The sequence below is a fragment of the Dermacentor albipictus genome, unplaced genomic scaffold (genome assembly GCF_038994185.2).
Source record: "Dermacentor albipictus isolate Rhodes 1998 colony unplaced genomic scaffold, USDA_Dalb.pri_finalv2 scaffold_108, whole genome shotgun sequence".
In the NCBI taxonomy this organism is placed as follows: domain Eukaryota; kingdom Metazoa; phylum Arthropoda; class Arachnida; order Ixodida; family Ixodidae; genus Dermacentor; species Dermacentor albipictus.
Genome location: NW_027225662.1, coordinates 18,901 through 44,063, shown reverse-complemented (window position 1 = coordinate 44,063; position 25,163 = coordinate 18,901). Strand labels below are relative to the sequence as shown.

The window sequence follows — 25,163 nt, the reverse complement described above, 5'->3', positions numbered from 1 at the left end:
CACATGGGACATCATGTGCTGTGTGGCATGACACGATGCTGTTGGCGACGATGATGCTTCATTTGCATTCTTTCCGAAATGAGGCGGTGAATAATAGTCGCCTAGCCTGCTTGTGTTGACCAGGTAGAGCTACGTGCAGTATGCAACTGCTTCATGCAACTGCTACAAGTCGCGATAATTGGAAAAGTACTACACAACCACAACAAAAGAATTTGACGAATTCATAATAAATAATGCATGATGAGTTATTGGCATCCCCTTTGAAACGGGGCGGTAACAAACCGTTACGTAGCCTGCTTGATGTATTCAGGCTTGCTACCCATGTTTTTCCTTCCAACATATTGTGCAACTGCATTTCAAAGTGGGCACATATCGACGCTACGCGGCGCGCACCTCACATCGCGTGACGAGTGGCATAATTTGAGGCTAATGATAATTTTTTCTTCATTCGCATCCACTTAGAAACGGGGCGCTGACAAACATTTACGTGCTGTCAAACTAACGTGGTTTTACGTGCCAAAACCACTTTCTGATTATGAGGCATGCCGTAGTGGAAAACTCTGGAAATTTAGACCACCTGGGGCTCCTAAGTCTAAGTACACCGGTGTTTTCGCATTTCGCCCCCATCGAAATGAGGCCGCCGTGGCCGGCATTCGGTCACGCGACCTCGTGCTCAGCATCCCAACACCATAGCCACTGAGCAACCACAGGGGGTGCTGCTGTCAAAATCGCAGCGGCTTGCTCGGAATCGTCTCCATTAGTTTCTATAGCAGCTGTACAAGATAGCACATCTTCATGGCTGAAATTACACCGGCCTTGTGTTATCTACAAGTCATTCATCAATTTTTCCAATGCGCCAGCTTTCCTGCGAGGCGTAAATATTTGGAGGGACAGGGACATTCGAATGGATATTTTTGCTCTAGCATTCACAAGTAGCAAGAAGCGCTAAGGTGTTCTAGGATTTTTTATCGCGAACCTGTTTAGTGCTAGGTGTCTGTGAATTTTTCTTCTGCGCCCACAAATATTTGGGTCCCTCACAGAGTTTGGTGTAGTCTTTTTCCCACAGCCACGAATGTGCGTTTTGAGTACATCGTTTAGCAATACGATCGATTTTTCAAGACAGGAAGATTCCCTGGTAGATAAGAAAAATTTCTCAAAGATTTCCCGCTGTGCCACCGACGTCCGCCATATCTACCTTCGCGGCTGCCTCTCTTTGCCGGCGTTCCAAGCCATTTGCGTATATTAGTGTCCTTTCATTCCGCTCTGCCATGGTGGCGGTGCCATCGAAATGTCACGCTTGTCTAGTTTCTCTCAGCTCCTCGGGGTACGGTACCTACCGTCCACGTGAATGCATCTAAAATATCAGAAAGACAAGTTGCAGTGCTCTATATTGACTTTCACTTATATATTTCTGTCGTAATGGGTAGGCCACGTATAGTGCGGACTCTCGGGGAGCAGCACGCCAACGTGCTAAGCAACTTCGCTTTCCGTTCTTCGTCACAGAGTGGAATGACATGATTTTTTGTATCATCTCTCTTCACTTTTCCACAGCTCATTTAGAGTACGCTTGGCCTTTCATAGGCAAGAGTAATATCAAAGCAATCCTGCAATTTTTTTCTTGCAGAGCTACATAGAGGCATTGTGTATAAAAAGTGTCAGCTAGTGACAGTGAAGAATGTTGCATATTCAAAACTGGGATTTGCAAATTCAACTCTTTGTTCCGCGAACTTGTACCCAGCGAAACAAGTATCACTCAACCACTACAATAGCGGCGAGTAAAGTCGGCTATCGCCTGATGTACAGGTCACGCTAATCGGCTCATCTATACGCCTATCGTGAAAGGTTCCAGCTTATTCTCCAGTGTTCAAGCGCTTTCCAGAAATCAGTACACAATTCTTGTCACGCATGCAGTCAGATTACACAAGATTCTTCAAAAATGAAAAACCAGTAGAAGCATTGATAACAATCGCAAAATTTCCGCTAGCTGCACGTCCACCCTGCACCGAGAGATAACATTTTACGTTTGGTATCTGGTGAAATGTGGTCACCGAATATAAATAAAGAAGTATGCGCATCATTGACCCCCTTTGAAAAAGCATCATTCCGATAATACTAAAACAGCAGAACAGTAAACACAAAAACACACCTAGTGAGGAAACACAACAAAAACAAATCAACAAAGTACTAAGATTCGTCAGCGCTTGCAGAACGCCTTAACGCGCACTACCTGGAAAACTTGAGGATTGCAAAGTGCTGCCTGGCGCGACCTGACAATTCGGTCTAACAACACGTCGGATGATCTTGATTGACTGAAATAGCATCGCAGGAGTTCCTCTCTGCGGCCTCGTCGGCGTATTGTGGTCGAAACTAAGACACATTGCCGTGCTGGTACTCTACAGAGCATCGTCGCTGATTGTGGTGCGGGCTGTCGGTCTTCTGCTTGTTCTTGATTCGCAGGCGGTTGGGCTATCGGGCTCTTTTGGCGTGCCGGAGATAGGTAGTGACACCGAGATTCTCTCGGTCGGTGACGTGCTGCATCATGCCGTCGAGAGCCCTCATCGGGCTCCATCCGTAAACCAGCTTGAATGGCACGATGTGCGTCGTTTCTTGCGCTGCTGTGTACTAACAAAGGTACCGTACGGAAGCACGGCGACCCCCGTCTTATGCTCGACGCCAACGTATATTGCTAACATGTCGGCGAGTATATCGTTTAGCCGCTCCGTGAGACTATTCGCTGGCGGGTTGTAGGCGGTTGTCCTTCTGTGGCTTGACTGGCTGTATTGCCCAATGGGTTGGTTTAGCTGTGCTGTGACAGCCATTCTTCTGCCGGCGATAAGGACTTCTCGAGCACCATGTCGCCACATGTCTGGTACATCTCATCGCCTTTAAGTGCGGGTAAATGGGGGCGCATCCTAGGCAGTATGCATGAGAGTGCTTCTGTCCTGACGCGTTCGTTAAGTTTTCTAGCCAACACAAGGAATGATAGTCACTTACTACTTTGATGAGCCTGCCGTATAGCTAAGGCGGAATTTCGTGGTCGCCTAAACAATTGGAAGGCATCTGTTTTCTGTCGTAGAATAGGTGGCATCCGCTAGCGACTGGCTAGCAACGGTAACAACGACCGCTAACAACGACCGGCTAGCGTAAACACTTTTAAATATGTCTCTCCTTTGGCCTAGGGCTGTGGGGGGCTTAGCCTACTTGCGTCGGGGTGGATTTAAGTGCAGAAATCTTCGTCGAACTGGACGAGCACTGGTCGTGACTGGAGGCGCCTTTTGTGCTATCGGAAGAATTCGGCTTGCGGCGCTTCACTTGAAATAGACGTCCGATTTCATACAAAGATTAATGGTTTGGTGATGCGCGGCAGTTGTTGACGAAGTGTTTGTATAGGCACACAAGTCGAGAAATCTGCGCACATTTTTCTTGCAGGTGTGCTGGTGAAGTTAGCGATGGCAGATGTCTTCTGCCGATCAGGGCTGACCCCAGATCGGCTGAAGGAGTGTCATATCTTGTGTAGCGAACATTATTTTCCCACGCAAAAAACTATAACAAAGCCGTATCTGGGGATAATATTCACGGTATTCCCCCTAAATTGCTACATCACACGCGAAGGATAGCTGGGACACTCCAGGAAAGCACAAGGAAGCACTCAGATCGCTTCACGTAGGCCGGTGTTAAATGGAGAGATACGGAATGCGAAATACCCTTCTTTTTTGGGCACCAATTACCTGTTTTCTCAAGGCCTCATCTGATGAAATTTCGCGCCACATGCGCACCTAACACGCAACCCAAACCACTGTTCCGGCCGAAGAAGGGAAGATAAACACAAGTCTTTTGAATTCTTACGTTTATTGCGTAAGAACAGTAGTCAACGGAGAAAGATAAACAAGCAGAGGTGTCAATGACTCCCTCATTAAAAAAAATCGCCCTCGTGCTGCAGGCAAGCATGAAAGCGGAAGCAAAACCTAGAATAATACACAAGAATGAACAACAAAGAATCAAAGTCCCTAAGTTCGTCAGAGCTTGTAGAAGGCGCACCGCATGGATGACTTGAGGTCGTGAGCGGCGCCGCTGTCATAGTGAAATGCCGTCTGGCATAAAACAGCCTCGTAACAGCTTCCCTCCCAGTCGTCGTCGGTGTGTCGCAGTTTAGACCCAAACACTGTCGCCAGGCAGGCATTCAATGTAGCGTCCCTGAAGATTGTATTGCCAGCTGGCAGTCTTCTACTGGTTCTTGATGCTCATGCGCGGAGACTGCAGGGCTTGTTCGGCACTCCGGAGATTGCGGTGATGTGGAGATTCAGTTCGTCCGTTACGTGTGGCAGCATGGTTTCGAGAGTCATTGTCGAGTTCCTTCCGTAAGCCCGCTTGTTCGGAGTGATTTGCGTTGTTTTATGCACTGGCGTGTTATAAGGGAAGGTTAAGTACGGGATAACGGCATTCTACGTATTGTGCTCGACGTCCACGTACATTGCTAGAATTTTAGTGAGGGTCTTCTAAGCCACTCCGTCAGAACATTCGCCTGAGGGTGGTAGGCAGTTGTACTGATGTGGCTTCTCTGGCTGCAATTCAGAATGGCTTGGGTGGGCTCTGCTGTAAAGGCCGTCCCACGATCACCGACTTGCACTTCTTGGGCACTAGTTCGGAGCTGGATGCTGTCGACGAAGAATTAAGAAACTTAGGCCGCACTACTTTTCGGCAGAGCCTTCGTTTCAGCGAAGCGGATGAAGTAATTTGTCACCATGAAGATCCAGATCTTTCCGCACAAAAGGTCCCAACAAACCACTCCGGTTTACTGAAACCGATCGCAAGGAGGCTTGATCGGCTGTAGTAATCCCACTGGCCTTGTCAGTGCTGCCTTGCGTCGTTGACCATCACGGCATGTCTTGACGTAACTGAGATGTCGGCTGTCAGGCGCACCTAATTATGCTTATGTGGTATTTTTGCGAGTGTACGGGAAAACCGGAGGTGCCTGGCTGTCTGATCGTCGTGCAGGGCATGCAGGACTTCTTAGCAGGGGGCTGTCGGCACAGCAAGGTGGCAGTCTGTCCTTCACCGGGACTTCATTCCGCAATGAGAAAAACGGCAATGTGCGCCTAAATACCCTCGACACGAAACCAGTCTCTCCTTTTCAATATTCAGCGAGGCTTCTTAGCTCTGGTTCCACTCGCTGCTGCTCATCAAAGCCTTCTGCGCTTATATTTCCAACGAAGGCGTCGTCATCGAATTCACATTGCGGTGGCAGGTCTGTAGGGGCGCACGATGGGTAGTCAGCAACAACATGCTTCCGTCCGGATTTATAGAATATGATGATGACGACTTTCTGGAACCTGCGACCCCATCGTGCAAGGTGACTGGAAGGATGCTTTAAGCTGTCATCCAACAAAAGTCATGGCTGTAGCTTAGCACATTGAACTGCATGCTATATACATACATACATATAAGGTCGCAATTTCGCCGCAGCCCAAATGATCTCAAGGCACTGTTTCTCCGTTGTTCAAAAATTGGACTCTGCTTCCGGCAGTGACCGGCTCGCATGAGGTATTATGAGGCCCTAAACCTTAAGAATATTCCAAAATTTTTTTTTATTCCGATCTGCTGACGTGAAACTTGCGTCACCGCCGACGCATGCATCGTGCGGTCATCCGTAGCATTGGCTCAGCAGCCCAGTCAAACGCCCTCCTAGTTTGTAGGAGGTCACTTTTTTTGCTTTCAAAATAAGTAACATTTCCGACATTGACGATGAGCAAAACGAAAACAAGGGGTAAGCAAAAGCCAACGTTTCGACAAGTGGACTTGTCTTCTTCAAGGCCTCGATGAAGACACGTCCACTTGTCGAAACGTTGGCTCCTTCTTTCACTTTGTTCTCGATTTGCTCATCCTCCTGAATTTCTATCTCCTGCCTTCCCCGCATTTTCCACATTGAGCCGTTTTTCGTATGTAAATGGCTACCAGGAGGCGAGGAGCAAGCTCGAATGCAGAGGGTTTAATGGAGCCGAGCAAGGGCGCTGAAATAGGTAACCGCATGAAGATAGAGGTGCTGGCTTTTGCGATTGGTCCGCTTTCCTTTACTCCAATTGCGGTGGATGGTCGAAAATTGCGGCGGCGCACAACGGAAGGTTAATGCCGCTAAAACGGATCCTCAGCAAAGTTGGCAGACCGAGGTCCTCAACATGCCGAAAGTGCTCGAAAACATTGCACGACCATGCAGAAAATGTTATTTTAGGCAAATAGACCCATTCTACGGCATGTGCGAGTTGGAAGTTCCTGAGGGATTGGCGGCAACCATCTTTTATTCCTTTTGGAACAGTGCAGCCGGTTGCTACTCAGAAAAAAAATAGTTTTGTTCGGCAAATTAATCAATCTTCAACGCGTACACGTCAATTTGACGCCTTGTATTATCGTGGGTTTTTGACGTCGCGTGAAAGGCAGGTGAAGTGGGTGCAGCCCGAAAACTTTTCACAAATTGCAGAGGGCTAATGACGAAAGTACGTTGAATCAGAAATAACTATTTTTCTTTCCATTGGTCAAATCATGCATAATCAGTGTGTACACGTCATATCAAACGGGCAGCTATCGCGGTTTTAGTGACATCGGGTGATAGACAGGGGAAGTGGGGGTGGTCCTAAAGGAGTTTTTGACCAATCGCGGATGGCTGACTGCAGAATTGTAATAGAAAAGTTTGGAATAGCTTTACGTCATAGCGCCCACGCTTTCAATTCCACCCTTCCTTTGAACAAGCGTGGCCTCGAGGCCCAAGCTAATTGCGTCGATGTGAATTTCCGTTTCGGCGTTTTCGTCGAAGTGTGAAAGCACCGGGGGTTACTCCAGCCGTCGCTCCAGCTCTCCTAATGGATCTTCCTGCCAGGCTACCTATTTATTGTAGGCGTCACATTTCATGAGATGGAATAATGGCTTCGCAATTGTTGAAAAGTGTCTTACGAAGCATCTGTAATGGCACACAGGTTCAGGAATCTGCGCACTGCCGTTGTGTCGACAAACCGCGGAAAATTAGGGATGGCAGCTGTCTTCTGTGGGTCGAAACGAACTCCCGGGGTGCTATATTGCAAAGCTATTCCAATTTTTTATATTACAATTCTGCTATCAGCCCTCGGCCATAGGTCAAAAACGTTTTTGATCCACCCCCACTTCGCCTCTCTCTCACGCAACGTCCCAAATGCCGCGATAGCCCCCCATCTCATAGGACGTGAACAAACTCATTATGCATGACTGGAAAGAATAAAAGAAAAATGGTTGCGTATGTTTCGACGCCTTTTGGTCATTAGCGCTGTGCTAATGGTCAAAAGATTTCGGGCGACACCCACTTCACCTGCCTGTCACGCGACATCACAAAACCGCGAGAACTCATCACATCCAAGTGACGTGTACGCAATAAAGAAGCAATATTATGCCGAACAAATTTCTTCTGAATAGGCGGAGGCTGCCCCGTTCCGAAAGGAATAAAAGAAGGCTGCCGCCGATGGCTCAGGCACTGGCGACTCGCACCAGCCTGAGAGGATGGGCAACGTTTTCGGGCGATTTCGGCATGTTTACAACCTCGTTAGCTCAACTATTCCTTGCTGAGGATCTGTTTTAGCGCCATTCTTAACCTTCCGCAGCGTGCTGCCGCAATTTTCGAGCAGCCACCGCAAGATAAGGAAGAGAAAGCGGACCACTCACAAACGCCGGTTATCGTCCGTTTAATAATTTTCACTGCACTGGCTCGGCCTAATGGAATCCCTCTCCACATGAGCGTGCTCCTCGCCTCTTGTCAGCCAATGAGATAAGACAAGCCGCTCAGTGTAGGCAAAGTGAATCGTTTTTTAAAGCAAAGAAAAGCGATCTCCTATAAACGAGGAGAGCGTTTTAATGGTATATTCAGACTACTGTGCGGGTCATTGCCCGATTCTTGCGTCTGCGGTTACGCAAATTTGACGTCAGGAGATTAGAATAAAAACATATTCTAATAGTTTTAATTTATAGGGCCCCAAATTTGCTGATGACGTGCCATAGGAACAGATGCGCTTCGTAAGCGAAAGCGCTCTTTTCCGGTTTCAGACTGAGTCAGGATGACTTGATCGTCTCTAACACTGCTTCAAACTGCTTAAAGTTATCGTGCGCATTTCCGGTGAAAACGACGACGGCATGCAAGTACACAAGAAATGTCGGCCACTTCAACTCGGCTAACACCATGTCATTCACGTGCAGGAAAGTTGCACGCGCAGAGCGCAGTCCGAATGGCATGTCCTTAAACTCCTAAAAGGCGTCCGCCATGATGAAAGCAATCTTATCGCTATCCTTTCCGTCAACTTCGATTTGGCAATGACCTGTTTGAGATCTATGGACGAAAAATCTTTAACATTGCAAAGCCGGTGATTTACATCGTCTATCCGTCGGAGGGATATACGACCTTCATGATTTTGTTCAAGCGCCAATAATCGACACAGAAGCTCAGTGTTCCATCCTTCTTCTTCAATAAGATCACAAGAGAAGGTGATAGGCTTTTCAACGGCTGTATGATGCTGTACCGGAGTATTTTGTCGACGTGTCTTATAGCTTCTCGTTCACACGTCAAAACTTGGTAAGGGCTACGGCATTGTGGTCGAGAGGATTCTTCGGACATTAGGCGATGATTTCCAACTGTTGTCTTTCGAATTCTTGATGACGGTGAAAACCGATCGTTGTGTCATTGACAAAAAAATTCAGATGTTGCTGCTTATTCATGTGTAGATTCGGATCGATGCGGAATGTTGGTTTGGAGACTACGACAGTCGTGGTAGATGCGGCAGGATCCGAGGCAACAAGCGGATTGATTGTTTTCACTGTTTCCTCGATTTATTTATTTATTTATTTACACTGCAATCTTTGACAAAATCTTAGCAGGGTGGGTACATACAAATACATTCATACAAACACAGTTTAAGCAATCATGCCGACGCTTGAATTCAACATGGCAAAAGCATGCAAATGCATGCAAATAGGAGCAAATAAACTATGTGTGGTTGAGTCATTAATGCAGTTACGCCTGAAAACAGGATAAACAGTTTAGTGAAAGAATTTTATCAGGAAGTTTATTTCAATCAACTATTGTCCTTGCAAAATGATAGTAATTCAAGCATTTTTATGCGCTGTTAACGGGGTTACCGCTAGCGCGTGTTTGTGACGAGTAGTATAAACAGTTAAACGTGTTAAGATGTGCGAAGTATCAGTATGGTAGTGGCCATTCATTAGGTGAAAAAATGATTTATTCAGGAAAAACAATTTTTTTTTCTGTAATCGAAGAGAAGCCACTACGTCTAAGGAGATCTTTTGTAAAGTTCGACCGTAAGAATTACACATAAATCAGATAGCTTTCCTTTGAATTCTTTTTATTTTTTCAATATTTGTCTTTCTGCATGGGTCCCAAATGATTATTGCATATTCTAAACTAGGATGAACCATTCTATTACATCCCAGGAGGCGGACAGCTGATGTGCAGAGCTTTAGCGACCGTCTGAGGGCGAACAATATGAAAAAAAAATTACGCAATATAGTGTCAGTATCTCTTGTCCAGGAAAGAGTATGAGATATGTGTATAGCGAGATACTTCAGAGATATAGTTGTTCTGGGCAAAATAGTGGGAGAGAGGGGGCTTTTTTCTTTGTATTATTCTCACAAAGACGGTTTTTTCGTAGGTAATAGCCATCTGCCATTGATGGCACTATGCAAATATTTTGTCAAAGTCACTACTTAGCCTGATTATATCTTGGAGTGAGTCAATTTCGTCATATAGTATATAGTCATCCGCGTAATGTTTAATTTTGACAGATAGACTATTGCCAATGTCATTTGTATACAGCAAGAATAAAAGAGAACCGAGCATGGATTCCTGGTGATTGCCAGAAGCAGCAGGTAATGTGTTGGAGGAGGTCTGGTTTATGCGAACTAATTGGGAACGGTTGGTTAAACACGCTTGTATCAATTTTAATAACTTATCGTTTCTAAATACAAAACCTAATTTGTAAAGTAATTTGCTTTGGGCTACTTTGTCGAATGCTTTACTGAAATGCATGAATATAGCGTCGGTTTGTTTTTTATTATTTATTGTGTTAGAAAAATCGTGACTTCATTCTACTAATTGAGTGTTTGTGGAAAAGCCCTGCCGAAATCCATGTTGAGCCTTTGTCAATACGCAATGCTCAACATGGAAACCGATTACACGCTCATGGACTATGAGCTCGAAAATTTAGCACCTTGTTGAGGTCAGAGAAATTGGTCGATAGTATTTTATACAATTCTTGTTTCGCGATTTAGGTAAGGGTTGGATAATTGCTTTCAGTCATTCCGAAGCATGCCATCCTGAAGCGATTTACTAAACAAAATTTCCAAGTATTTCGCAAACCACTCGGAAGAGCATTTTAAGAAGGCATTTCGTATACCATCTGGACCGAGGGATTTTTTTATTCATCAATTTTTAACAGTAGGTGACATATACAAATCTCAGAAATAAGAATATTGGGAATGGAAGGCAAACCCTTGTAAAAATAAGGCGCACAACCTTCATCCGTCGTCAATACACTACTGAAATGATTCTTAAAAGCAGAACACACGACGTGCTGAACGTGTGCTCTCTTACTGAGTAATATAAAAATACCGGACAGGGAAGAAGAATGAATCATCGTCCTCCAGAATTTCCCTGGCGACGTTTCAATAAAACTAGGAAGCTGTACATGAAAGCAATTCTCTTTGTCATTCATGATCATTTGTTTTTGTTTATTTGATGCTTCCTCAATGAGTCTTTTGGAATTTTAACAAGTTTGCACTTTTGCGGAATTTTTAAGTCACTTGAGCTTGCGCTGCTGGCCCAAACTCTCCAGAGAAATTCACGGATTACAACGCGTAGCAATCCTCGCTATCATTAGTACAAACTGTTGCATACAGTTGAATATAATGCCTGTATATAAAAGCCACAGGTCATTCATGCAATAAGTTTTATTTTTAGTGTCCTCCAGATGAAACGCTAATGTGTCAATTGCAGACACGTCAACTGCACCAGAAAAATTCGGGTAATACTGAATCTTATCATGTTTATGGCGAAGAGCACGTTGTAACGACAATAGCACTGCTTTATGATCTGAAATGCCATCTCTGACCATACATGAGACATCATGTATATTTCCACTGTGTCAGGCATTGCTAAAATTGAAGGGAATTTAAAAAGAATGACTACGTCTCCTCTTCTATCGCGGTCTGCGCATTACTCTGTAGTTCATTGGGACAAATTCGCTATCATTTATGTCTTCATATAACCAAGTTTCCGTCCATACTGCAATAACGGGTCAAGCGAGCAAACGATGCCTTGTTGCTGTTCTACTTTGTTGACAACACTGCGGCAGTTAAGGATTAAGATGGTAAATGGTGATTCGCAACTGTAAGCATGACATTTGCTCCTTCTTTGTAGGATACAGTGTTTATATTTTTCCCAATCCAACACAAATTTTTCACCATTTATGATATACTTGTGAAAACCTAGTTTAACTTTGGAGCCTTGATCTCGTTCTTTCTTTGAGCTTTGCCATATTTTTTTCTTACCTCCAGAACACTCAAGGTAAAGTCTTCTGTTATAGAAAGCATTGTCCCATTAAGCTGTTTGCGCTCTTTCATCATTGAACCTTTATCGCGATAGTCCAAGAACCTTAAAATCACGGGGCGTGCTTTTTTTTCTTTTCTCTTTCCTAGCCTGTGACATCTATCTAGGCGAATAATAGTTAGTCCAAGCCTTTCCGTGAAAACAACCTTTTATATCACTTTCAAGAGACTGTCGTTTGTCTCACCGTCTTGTTCATTTAGGCCATATACAATCAAATTGTTTCTTTTACCTCTGTTTTCTCGTCCATCGACTTTACATAGCAAGCTGGAGACATTACATTGCAAACCAGTTACTGTTTTCTTGACATTATTTGCTATTATCGCGCTCTTGCTGATGGCTTTGAACTCATGGCTGAATTTTGTTGGCATCACTTCCGTTTTTCCTCCTTGCAGTCGAGCGATCCCACTTGCGATGCAGATTTCACGGTCAAGCAGTAGGCGTCGGCAGCCCTCGATTGCTCGTATATCTGCGGGTGTTTCAGTGCCGCGGAAACAACGAAGCTAGAGCGAGGCGGGCTGCTGTCTTGCTCCTTAAGTACACTGAAGCCATGCTGACTGGAAGTAATTTTCGGTGGTATCACTTGGTTTGTGGACAGAGTTACCGATTTTGACCTCATATTTATGACTGCACCGTGTTAAGGAAGTCGATGCCGAGAATTACGTCTTGCTAGCACTGTTGGAGGACAACAAACGCCTCAGGGGACGTCCGGTTACGAAATGTAGCTCTTGCTGCGCTGATTCCTGTCGGCATTGTCAGGTGTCCTCCAGCTGTCCCAACTTGAGGGCTATCAATTGCAGTAGTTACTTTCTTCAGTGTGGCAGCCAATGATCCACTGAAGACGGAAGAGTCGGCTACAGCGCCTTCAAGAGTGGTGACTTCGTGGCCCTTGTGAAGCACGTCCGGGTCAGTGTTTGTTTTTTTTTGTCGTTTCTCTCTTAAATTAGGCCTTGGCATCGAATCATGACTGCGTCGCGTTGACATGTGAGTATTACGTGACATCGTCGACTTTCGTCGACGCATTCTTGGTTTCCAGGATTCGTCGGGATGGCAGCGTGTCGTTGCTACGTCGTCGAGATATATCTTGAACCATCGTCGTCGCCGCTAGGTGATCTTCCGTATTTCGAAGTGCAGTGACCGCACCTTTATAGATTGTTGCTTTTAACATTGCGGATATAGGCTGACCGACCGGCTCTAGACTGGGTGAGTGTATGGTCGGCGCTGCGGCGACAGGTAGCGTCCTTGTGACGGCAAACTTGAAGGATGTCGGGCCCTCCAGTGCGTTGGGGTGATCTCTGCAGTGATGTCACGTGCCCGCGCGCTAACCTGTAGGCGTAGTGCGTTGAAAACAAACCATCGTAGGCCCATCTAGCAGTATGGGCATCGACGGTACACGTGCACGGCTATGCCGCAGTGATAGCAGTGGGAGCTGTGGTCGGGGGCACGCCAAATGTCTGTAAACCTCGGGTAGCTTCACTGGGCGGCAGGCAGGTGTGCTGGTGATGGCGGTGGTGGACGACTGAACTGCGGCGTTACGGGCCCCAGGCGCGGACGAGGAGGGGAACCTTGGCGGCGAGAGAGGCGTTGTACGTCATCGGTTCCGATTGCGGCTGCGGTGATTGTGGTTGTACCTTAGGAACTCAAGTGATCATTGAAGCTATATTTTGAAGATGTCAGCGATTGAGGCTACTTGAGGCTTCGGAATTGAAAAAGAAAAGCTTCTGCCGCTCTTCAGAAACTACAGCTCGGATGGTCGCTGGCAGGTCGTCGCTAGCGAGTGCTTGAACTTCAGTCTAGTTTACGGTCAGCTTTCGGTGGTTCTAATGCCTTGTCCGCATATCGAGCGGACAAGGCATTATATCTCAACAACTGTTCTATATATTAGCTTGAAATTCTTCATGATTAATAGGAATAGTTTTGGCCTTAATTGGTGTAATTTTTTCACTGCATCCCTTTTTAGTTTTTTTTGTAGTTGAGAACCAAATTTTAAGCTATGATGGAAAATAAAGTGCACTTTTGTCAGAAACAAAAAACAGCATGACCATGAAACATTGCACAATATTTCCGTACAATAGAGGGTTACCTGGAACTTTCAAAAAATGCTTTCTCGCATTCACGTCACAAGAAACAAAATTATTTCCCTCACATGTATCGTACCGTGGAGGGTCTTTCTAATAATCATTCGTTTAATTAAAACTGAGTGATTTTTTCAAACATTTACGTTCACATTACTTGCAAGGGTTATGAGTACAATATACGATAACTTCAGCGTAATCGGCTGTATAGTTTTCCAGATAAGTAACATGAAGTTCCAAAAAATTTGAAAAAAAGTGATTATGAGAAAAGGCATTTTTATGTTTGCACTTTCACTACAACAGTTCAAAATGCACCACCAGAGTACACACACTTTCTGGTTTTTTGGTGTCATCCCAAAGCATTTCTTCATGTTTCTCTTTCTTCTGCGATGCCCCTTCCTTTCCGATGAGCTTCGGAACTCAGCCCTTTCAATACGCTCCTTGTCAAGCCGGTTCAGACTGACTGTATAGAACACATCTGGCGTGATGCCAAGTCTTTCCAAAACAGCGATTCGTGCTTGATTGCCATCATTGTAGTGCGCCACAGCATCGAAAGTGGCAAGTTTGAAAGTGTCAGTGCCAACAAATGTTCCTTTCAGACAGCGGCTCAAATCAGCTGATCCATTGACTCGTTGATGTTTTGTGTCCTGCAGTGGAGACACTTGCTGAGAAGGCCTGGTGGTGATAAAGCCTATAACACTGGCTTGAGTGCTTCCAAAACAGCAGTTGGCAGGCTGTTTTTATGGCAATATGCTTCAGTATTCACTGAGGGCACGGTTGTACCCACACCATGATGACGATCCTTTGGGGCAGAGTGCATGGTTGGGCTCTTCGTAAGTGGATAACTTATAAAAACAGAGTGCCCACAAGGCCTTTCGAATGCTTTCTAAGCTATTAATGTTCTCACGAATGGTCTTGCCACAGTAAAATTGGAAGGAGTCAATATCCTTCTCTGTGAGACGGCCTCTCCCAGATAGTGGAAGTCCATCTGAGAACTTCTTACCTTTCAAACTAGTCTTCAGGTTTCTAAGCCTGGTTCCCATATGTTTTTGCACATGGCTGACACACTCGTGCTTTTCAATGACATTGCTATATGGTTTTGCTGCTTTCATGGCAAACTATGCCTTGCTGTCCCCGTCACCAATAATTTGGTTACATCACTTCGTATTTTTCAACAGACCAGGCAAAAATCTTCACAGCACCCACAGCTTCCATACCTCAAGAGGGTCCAATGTGTGTTGCTTTGCACTCGTCTTGGCTGCTGTCATTGTGGAGATGTCGCGAACACAGATAGCAGAACTTAGTCTCCACTTCGAAGTCTAGCTACTTGCATGCGTCAGCTGAAATGAGTGTGACGACACCGTGCAGGAATGAATGCCCTCTCTTCATCCAGGTTCCATCCACAGTAGCAGCAATTTCTTGTGGTTGGGAACTGCCATGCATGTCAGCCTTCACCTCCTCAACGGCCCGGGTGATGTTTCATGAAGCAACTGTTGCTGTTGTATGAAGTAGGCGCGTAGTGTACGACGCAAATTTCGTAGGCGGCGGAGGCATGTTGATAACAGCGCATATCACACGGCCAGCCAGAAGTCCTTTTCCACATGTCCGTAGCGCAAAAACAAACCGTTCATTTACCTCAAACATGGCTGTTTGTGATCGCTCAGATGTCTTGAATGAGCTCGTCGCACCGCATTCATCGCAACAGACATTCGTGGTGCACGCCAGTCCACTCCTCTCATCAATTTGTTCGTTCAGCTGAAGCTCACCTTTCCTGCATTTCTTGCATGATGCCGACTCCCGTAGAAAGTCTCGAAGGATCTCAATGTCAAGGAACCGAAATGCTGAAGTGGTAGCCTCTTCTACGCTGAATGTGTCACATGGCACACTCCCCCCTATTTTTGAAAAACTAGCACTTCGACTCGCCAGCTCCACGTTCGTTTCTTCCCTTGTAAATTGGTTTCCGCGAAACTTCCTCTTCCTCGTCCTTTTCCAAGCCGTTCTTACCATAATGAGGCAAAATACCCGGCAATCCAACGTCAAATAACACGCGCAAAATGCGCCCACAACAAAAAACAACCAGTGGGCTTCGATTCGCTATGACAGCATCCCTGGTGGACAAATTTGCAATCGCAACTTATAAAACAAGCCAAAAAGTTAATGCACTTAACCGATCTAAATATATTTATCATGAACATTACGTAAACACTGAAAAATTGACCGAAAAGAACATGTAAAAAAACCCTCGCGTTTGTGATTTTTAGATAACAGGAGGCGTGGTTTCGGCGCCATTGTTAAACGGCTTAGAGCGCTCCTACGCGCTCGCCGCGGCACTGTTTTGCTCCCCACAATGTGTATTATTTTTTTATTGATGAAATCAAAAATCAATTTTTTGGCTGATTTACCCTACTATACCCTCTTAATGATTGTGGTCTCGAAAACAACGTCCGCGACTCTTGCGCGGGTTGCGTATGAATGCGGCGAATAATTGTTCTTTCACACCCCGCATTTAGAAGGAAACTTTCTTTCCTTCAGATATACCTGGGTTGGCGCGGCGGAAGTGGTGAATCAACTCTTTCTCAAAGATGGCGACGTACTCGTTCTGCAGCTGTACGCGGGTTTCCTTTAGCTCTTAGGCTCGGTCTTTGCAGAAGACATTGTCTGCACGAAGCCGCTGCAGTTGGGCGTCACGAAGTCGGGGTCGATTCCCGTTTCTCAATCCATTTCCTGGCGACGTCTTCTAAAGCGAAATACACATTCCGCCGCTTGTGGTCGAACCTCCAGTTGTTCTATTCAGTGACCCTCTGGTACGTTTAGAGGCACTTATCCGGCTCTTTAAATGATAATCCACAGAAGGTTAACAGCTGTTGCAGCACGATGGGAGACGCTGGCGCTGCTATTGGGGTTTTTGATTTGGCCTCAATCTTCTTGGTAGAAGGCCGTGTTCCGGGGGCAGATGTAGCCTGCGGTTATCTCGATGGTTCGGGACAACGTTGGTATTGTCTTCGTGCTCCGGGCTTTGATCATGGCTTGTCCGGAGCGTCCGGTAGATTAACGCAAATCACCTCCACCAGGTAGGTGTCACCAGGTGGTACGTGATAGTGAGGCTAAGTAACACAGTAGCAAAACTGTAAGTGGCGGAAGTAGCTCTTGTTCAGTAACAATCAAACCCAGTGGAGGATCACCAAAAATCTGATATTGGGGTCAATTGGTTTGGCTTCTATACACAACTCATCGAACGTTGTAGTGTAATTGCTGGCGCCAGCGTGGTTTCCAGAAATTATTATAAAAATGTCTTACGCATGCAATCTCATCAAACAAGGTTCGGCTAAGCGACGCACAACCGAGAATATCAACAATAACGTTCGAATAAATGCCAAATTATGCAGGCACGTCTTGCGCTGAGTGATGAAGTTTTACATTTGTTAATGGGTCTAACCCCAATCAAAAAAAGCAAAAGCCTACCAATCCGTTGGCTATGCGGAAATCTCGCATATCGGCTTGCCTGCACAATGGCATGTCGGCTTATTATCCACTTGTTGGCTTATCCGCCTGTTAGCATATCGGGTTGTATTCTTATCGGCTTGTTGGAGCTTGTGCCTAAGCCCATTAGGCCTGCACATGCGCAGCCTTGTTTTATTTGGCAGAAAATAGTTGTTTCTGGAAATACCTGAAATTATTTTTGTTCACAAAAAGTAGCCCAGTCAGCAAATAAGTTCACAAACAAACAATGAAACCTGTCATAAGTCACCCGGCATCTGGGCAATGCGCTTTTGAACATTCTTCATGCATTTTTTTCTGGCCTTCCTCGGGCACATTCCTGCCCATGTATATATGGACAAGAAAGCTGGAAGTGAAAAGCAAGGAGCGAATTCAAAACTCTCTTTAAAATGCGCTTGAAATGTATATCCATACAGCGAAGCGTTCCGTTACTATGCATAAGGCTCGTGTGTTGAAACTCGTGTTTATGCTATTTTAGTAAATTTCGGTGGCATGTCGACAAACACGGCAATGCACCTATGGACACAACTTGCATTATAGGGGTGGAAAGAGGCAAGCTGGCTTTTTGCACTATTTGTTTGGGGGCACCCAACCACTCCAAAGAGGCACAGATGCGATGGTCCACGTGGAAGCGCCGCCCGAAGACGAGTATGATCCATTCAGTGAGAACGCAGCAGCAGCGGCTGCGGCAGCAGCAGTCGCAACAGTGGCGGCAACAGCAGCACCAGCAACAGCTGCAGCAGCAGAGGCTGCAGCAGCGGCAGTGGCGGCAGCAGTTGCGCTGCAGCAGCACCGGCGGCAGCAGCGGTAGCAGGTGCGCAGCACCAACAGCGGCAGCAGCAGCAGCAGCACCAGTAGCAGTGGCGGCAGTGGTAGCAGCAGCAGGAGAAGCAGTAGGAGCAGCAGCAGTGGCGGCGACGACATCAGCAGCAGCAGCGGCGGCGGCAGCGGCGGCAGTAGCAGCAGCAGCTGCGGCGGCGGCGGCGGCAGCAGCAGCTGCAACACCGGAGGTAGTGTCAGCAGCAGTGGCGGCAGCGGCAGCAGCAGCAGCGATAGTAGCAGCACCAGTGGAAGCAGCGGTGGCAGCAGCAGCAGTGGTGGCAGCAGCGGTGGCGGCGGCGTCTATGGTGGCGGCAGCAGAAGCAGCAGCGGAAGCAGCGGTGTCAGCAGCAGCATCGGAAGCAGCAGCGGCAGCAGCAGCAGCAGTAGCAGCCGCCACCACCGCAGTGAGCGCGAGGTTCACTAAGAAAGCTTCACTTTAAAGTACTACGTGGATCTCGTACACACCTGTGGGAATCGATATAACTGTTCATTTGCGTTAAAGAGCAATGCACTCTTCATGATTTTCATTTGATGTACTTATAGTCCATCATCAATCAGCTTTAAATGGTGCTGGCTCTACCCTTAATCTCTACACTGGAGCTCGAGACAATGTTTGTTGCGAAGTAACCGAGTATGATCGAAGTGTTTAAGGGATGTGTGTCTCTGTTCATCTTGCCAGATAATGTAGATTTTGTGCATGCATTTACCTGTAGCGATGCCATGACATGCACGAAATATTGTATGACCAGGTAGCACGCAAGTGTATATGCATGGAGCAATGTAATGACAAGCGTTTTTGGGGACCTTTCGAATATAGCATCCTGGCAAATTCATTATTTCAGATTCGTCATTACTGGGGCCATTAGGCGCCCGCTACCCTGAACCCCCGACCGTACACTCAACAGCAGACGCTATAGTAATTGTTCCAGGCACTGTGGTTTTACTTGAGTGATAATCAGCAGAACTAAACTAAACACACAGAAAGCTCCTTTATTTGACAAAGCATTGTAAACATAGCCAACTTTAGACATACAAGGGGCTTCGTGGTACAATACTCCAGCATACAGAATTTTTGTGATTTATGAACATCGCAAGGTTCAAAAATCTGAATAAATGAACTGCGCAATAGTCGGCCATCTCAGTTGAAACAGTAGTTGACTGAATTGACACATTTCAGTGTAGGTCACAGTATAAGATCTAAATGCATTATGTTAGGGCGCTATAACGCAAAGCTTTCAAAACTTTTCTGTTCCAATTACACATTGAGCCCTCCTCGATTGTTCAAAAACCTATTTCGGCTGTCCCCATTTTGCCTGTCTCTCACGCGACGTCACGAAAACCGCGATAGTTTCCCATCTGATTTGACGTGTACTTAGTGAATATGCAAGATTTGACCTAACAAAAGAAAAATAGTTATTTAACATTCGGCGCCTCTTCGCAATTTACCCACGGCTTTTGGTCAAAAGCTTTCAGGCTGCACCCGCTTCACCTGCTGCCTGTCATGCGACGTCACAAAACAGCGAAAACTTACCGCGTCAAACCGACGTGTACGTGTTAAAGATGCATTGATATGCCGAACAAAATTGATTTTTTTTCCGAATAGCCCAAGGCTACCCCGCTCCGATAGTAATAAAAATGGCTGCCGACGATTGCTGAGGCATTGGCTAGTCGCACCTGCCGGAGAGCATGGGTTTCACCACCGCGATTTTTTACCAGCCACAGCAAGCTAAGTAAGAGAAAGCGGACCAATCGCAGGCACGGGCACAGCCCTTTTCATCCGATTATCTATTTTCAGTGAGCTGGCTCAGCACGATTGAAACCCTCTCCACTTGAGCGCGATCATTGCCTCCTAGAAGCCAATTAAAAACGAAACACCGCTCAATGTCGGCCCTGGTATTCGTTTTGAAATCAAAGAAAATTACCCTCCTATAAAATAAGAGAGTGTTTCATTGGGCTGTTTAGGCAACGCTGCGGGTCGCCGCCCGACGCTTGTGTCGGGGGCTACGCAGGTTTGATTTCAGCAGATTTGAATAGAAACTTATTAGAATAGTTTTACGTTATAGGGCCCTTGCACACCTTTCTGTGAGGCCACTTTCTCAGGCATTAAATTTAGTCTAAGCTCCGTCTCCCCTTTTGGCGGGACTTATGCGACAGTGTTCCTGTCACCTCGCGGCTCCTCAGTTGATACACTAGACAGTATATGCCATGCAGCAAGACATGAAATCTATTGAGGCCCGAAATAATGTGCCCCATTCCTTCTTTTCGAGCCACCGGTTGCTCCCGGCATAGATCTGCAGTATAAACAACTGCATGATGCATTGTAGTTCAACACGAACAATAAACACCATCTAGGCTACAGTGAAAAAGCATGAGCTGCATGCTTTTTGCCTGTGATGGTGGACATTACATCTTGCATATGAGAGTTTTGGCAATGCATTTTCCTGAATGAGAGCCCACCAGCGAAATAGCACAATCAATAAATTGTTACACAAATTATCTGCATCGCTTTGAGGCCATGTGCAAAAAATCTCGACTGTGCAAGAAGCCTAGCTTAAAACAGCCTAGCCAGGTCAAGTTTGACATTAGAAATACAAGCGGAAAAAAGCAAACAAAAATATAGTTGATCGCTTTTTCATAGGATTAGGTGGAACACGAAAGTGAAACATATTTTCACAGAAGCTGTTGCCTGTTTATCGTACATGAAGAAATCGGTTGCAGGTAGTCACCGACGGCGCCGTACCACTGCACAGGGATCCTCGAGAATTACCACGAGCGAATGTAGTGGAAGGACTCATGACCGGGAAATATCCCCTAAACACACTGCCTTCCCCACGCTGGAGCACTGTGCGCATCCGCCATAAACCACAGGTCTTCACAAGCTGTACAAAGGATAACGAACATTCTTTTATTAATTGTTTCGTGAACTTCAGGTCTGCTGCAGCGTGCTGCTGGCAGTTGGCGTCCTGCTGCCTAGTTGCTTCAGCGAACGTACGAGCATTATCCACTTGTCTCGGCACTGTCTTGGACAGCCACTTGTGACGCGCTCAGCATCAGGTATATGAGTGGCAAAGTTTGCAGCATGCACTGCAAAGACGCGAAGGCGTTCTGTTTCACACTGGCGTGTCTCTTGCCGGATGACAATGACAATGACAATGAAGTTTATTTGCATCAGTACATGGCGCGAGTGGCATGCAGAAAAAGCTGGCACATGGACAGCTTGAAGAAGCCGCAGGCCCCCGCATTGGCGTTTGCGCGGCGTTAGCAAACACAAAGGCAATACATCATTGTTTACAAATGTCCTTTACACAGAATTGAGCATTGCAATCCATGCGACACAAATTAGGAAAAAAAAGATGTGCTATAACAGGGCATAGTAAAAAAAATCTCAAACCAATAAGAATAAAAAAAATGATAGACACAACGGTATCGCAACTGTTCAAAAAACACGGCGGTGAGAAAGATATAATCATAACACAAGCTGCAACAACAACATTTCTCATACAAACTAAACAAATGAAAAACCAAGAATGTAAGCACTGCAATGGGACTAGTTGGTTTCGATAAGAAAAAAATTGCGAAAGCCAGGGAAACAATCTGGTGCAGGCAGAAATAACTATACAGAGCTTTAAAAGAGGTATTTTCCGATCCAGTGGTTTCGTTGTGTAATTTATTCAGTAATCTTGGCAGCTTCTTACGAACAGTTTGTTGTCCGTATGTCATTCTAACGGTTTCAACTTTCCAAACCTCTCTGGACCTTGTCGTATATGTTGTAATGTTGATTTTTAAATCCGATAGTGTTCCTAGAAAGCTGGCTCCATTTTTTTTATTTCTTGGTTGTATGCTCTACAGAGTCGATAATCGAGCCTAATAGCAATTGGAATTACATTGTATTTCATAAACAATTCACGCGTGTGAACATATTTTGGAACATTTTCTATTATTCGTAGGAATTTTTTTTTTGCAGTGCATGAAGTTTTTCTAAATTTCCCTGTGTGGTAGCAGCCCAAACTAAGTGACAGTAGTTTAGACTAGAAAGAAACAGTGTGTTGAAAATCAGCATAATTTTTTTTGTTGGCAGTATATGATGGTTACGGTAAACAAGCCCGATTGCTTGAGATAATTTTGTTGTCAAGGAATTTACATGAATGGCCCAAGATAAATTTTCTTGAAAGATAACACCTAAAGTTTTAAAGAAAGCAGCTATATCGATAGGCGATAAATTTAGCAATGTATGCGTATTAACTATTGCGCTTTTATTGTTGCCTCGAAAAATTATTCCTTTTGTTTTGTTTGTGTTTATTTTAAGACATTTTTTACGTGTCCATTTACGCAATCTTTGTAGGATTAAGTTTGCTTCCTCAACTAATTCATCTGCCGACTTTCTTATCAAGAATATGCTAGTATCATCGGCGCAAATTATACAGTTTGCCTTGATGCTGATACTAATGATACCATTATTATAATATATAAAATAAAGGAGGAAAGGGCCCAAAATGCTGCCTTGTGGCACGCCACAAAAAACGGGCAGTGGACTAGAGAGTTCATCATTAATACCAACCCTTTGCTTTCGGTGTTCTTGATAACCTGTGATGACGGATGCAGCCTTCCCGCGGTAGCCATACCGTAGGAGTTTCCTAATGAGAAGTGAATGATTGACACAATCAAATGCTTTTGAAAATCTACAAACAACCCCAGAACCAGTTTTCCCTCAACAATTGCCCTTGAAATTTACTCGTTCTGAGCCAGTAAGGCACACTCCATGCTGAGGCCTTTGCGAAAGCGAAATTGGCATTCATTTAGAAGTTCATGTTTTTGCTCAAAATACATAGGCCGATTTAAAATTATTTTTTCAAGTTCCTTCGAGAACATAGGGAGAACTTATATTGAACGATGGTTGCTCATGTCATTTCTATCACCTTTCTTAAATGGGACACTAAATCGTGCTTCTTGCATATTACTGGGAAAAATAGCTTGACTGAGACAAAGGTTGAAAATATATGCAATGCATGGAGCCAGAATACCAACAACGTATTTGAAAGGTTTTATCTGTAACCCGTCTTTCGCACTGCTGGTGTTTAGATTTTTAATTATGTGGCTTACTTCGTTTTCAGCCACAGGTTTAAGGAAAATAGTGTTGCTAATAACCGGAATATTACTAAGATCATTTGGTAGCATCAGAGTATTTCCTGCACTTGCGAAATATATATTAAATGTATCTGCAAGGCGCTTCCCAGATAATTCTATGCAATTAATATCTCATTTAAAAACTTTACTGACAGGCGGATGATGCCTTAATACAGAGTTGAGCCTTTTCCACATAATTTCAGAGCATCCAGCAGCAGTTGCAAAGAAATTTGCAAAATACTCTCACCTAGCTTTCTTTATATCTTTATCTAGGCAATTACGGCACAGTTTAAATTAGCGGATTAATTCGATATTCTAAGTTGAAATAAACTAATCAAAGCGAGATTCGCCTGTTGACGTTGTTGCCTTTTTGCGTCGCTTTATGCCGCAGTTTCTTAGTTGGGGTCCTCACAAGCGAGGCAGTAGGCAGCATGTAAGGATTGCTGACGCATGCTAAATCTGCAGTCTGTAAGTGGCGTGGCATCACATGCTAATCTGATGCAAAGACAAACCATGGGCGGAAACTGTATTTGAAGCGAAAGTGTTTAATGCCGGGGTCACGTGGCCGGGGTACACCATCAACTTTGTGTAACTGATGTGACGTCGGCGTCAACACCCCAAATATGATACATCATGACATGGATGGCTCCACTATGTAGGAGCGGTGAAGCGAAGTACTGCATCATGACACTTACGAGCGCTGACAGTGAGCGTTTCAGTAATGTGAGTGTACCCAGATGCAGGGAAGTAGGCCTTCAGATGGTGTGACTACACAGTTTCCGCACAAGGTTTGTCGTTCTTGTCAAATTAGCATGTGACGCCTTGTAGTCCACGAGCTGCAGCTCCAACATACATCATCAGTGCCTACACACCACCTACTGCTTCACTCATGATGGGGCAAACTAGGAAAACTGCTGCACTAAGCGGCGCAAAAAGGCAATGACGTTGACAGGTAAATATCGCTTTTTTCCAACTAGATACACACTAGCATGAAGCACAACGTCTTTTCGCGTTTGCGGCCCAAGCTGCGCACTCGCATTGCTGGCATTCCTGAAACTAACAGTGTTGCAACTAGCTGCCCAAGACACTACGGAATCGCACTAAAATGCTCATAGCTCCTCCAAACCGACTCTGCAGCAGGACGCCGCTCTCAAATTGGACGCCTTTTCAAGCAAACCTTTAACTTGGTCGGCAACCTGCAAATCGTGCACCTTTTGCTGCAGTGGACCACGAGTTGACGAGGGAAACATAGAACAGCTTCTGTGAATATGCAATAACATATTGTGTTCTACAAATTTCTTCGAAAAAGGGACAAACCATATTTTGTATACTGTAACTGAAAATGCCACTATTACAACTTGTCCAGCATAACCCCGAGATTAGGCAGTGCCCGAGGTAGGGTAAATTATCTTAAAGGACCTGTGCAAGGACTTCGGTCATACACATCAACCTCAGTGCGTCATCTGCTTGTCGCTGCTCAGAGAGTGCTCATGCAAAAATTACACAACCACCAGAGCTGTTGTTTTGTCAAATGAGCGGACACAAGAGATGATTGCAATGCAACGCATTAGAAAACGTAGGCATACCTCTTAATACCAAGGTGCATGGCATCGTAGACAAATTCACGTTTTTATGCATCTTAACTTCTCATGTCATGAAAAAAGCCAGCCCTAAGGCATAATATTATTACCTTTCCATCATCTCTATCACTGCCTATCCCAGTCTGGAAGTCCTCTGGCAGTTCGCTCATGAGAGCGTCCAGTGCCTCCTGTGAGGTCCAGGGTTCTTGTTCAATGACAAGCATTTAATTGGGCTGAGAATTGGGGAGAGACAAAAGTAAAGTACATATAGTACAAGTTTCAAATCAAAGTTGATACAGCAGCAGAAATTTTAAAAGCAATGAATACAGGTTTGTAAAAATTAGAACGCCTCACAACGATCGCTCTCAATGTAATGAATGCAATGAAAGTGTACAGTCCTCTGTTTTACCCTGAAGTAATTCTCTTACAGTTTTCAAC

General features: G+C 45.2%; 1 protein-coding gene and 1 pseudogene across 1 annotated transcript; one reads left to right on the top strand and one right to left on the bottom strand.

Annotated features, from left to right (window-relative positions):
- Nucleotides 1-11,996: 11,996 nt before the first annotated feature.
- LOC139053391 (uncharacterized) lies at nucleotides 11,997-15,144 on the bottom strand (annotated as a pseudogene).
- Nucleotides 15,145-17,849: 2,705 nt separating this feature from the next.
- On the top strand, nucleotides 17,850-18,425 carry LOC139053390 (antifreeze protein Maxi-like; the record flags this gene model as incomplete). Its single annotated transcript, XM_070530403.1, has 1 exon — nucleotides 17,850-18,425. A coding segment is annotated over exon 1 (576 nt), but the record flags the coding sequence as incomplete, so codon positions are not given.
- Between the last annotated feature and the right edge of the window lie 6,738 nt (nucleotides 18,426-25,163).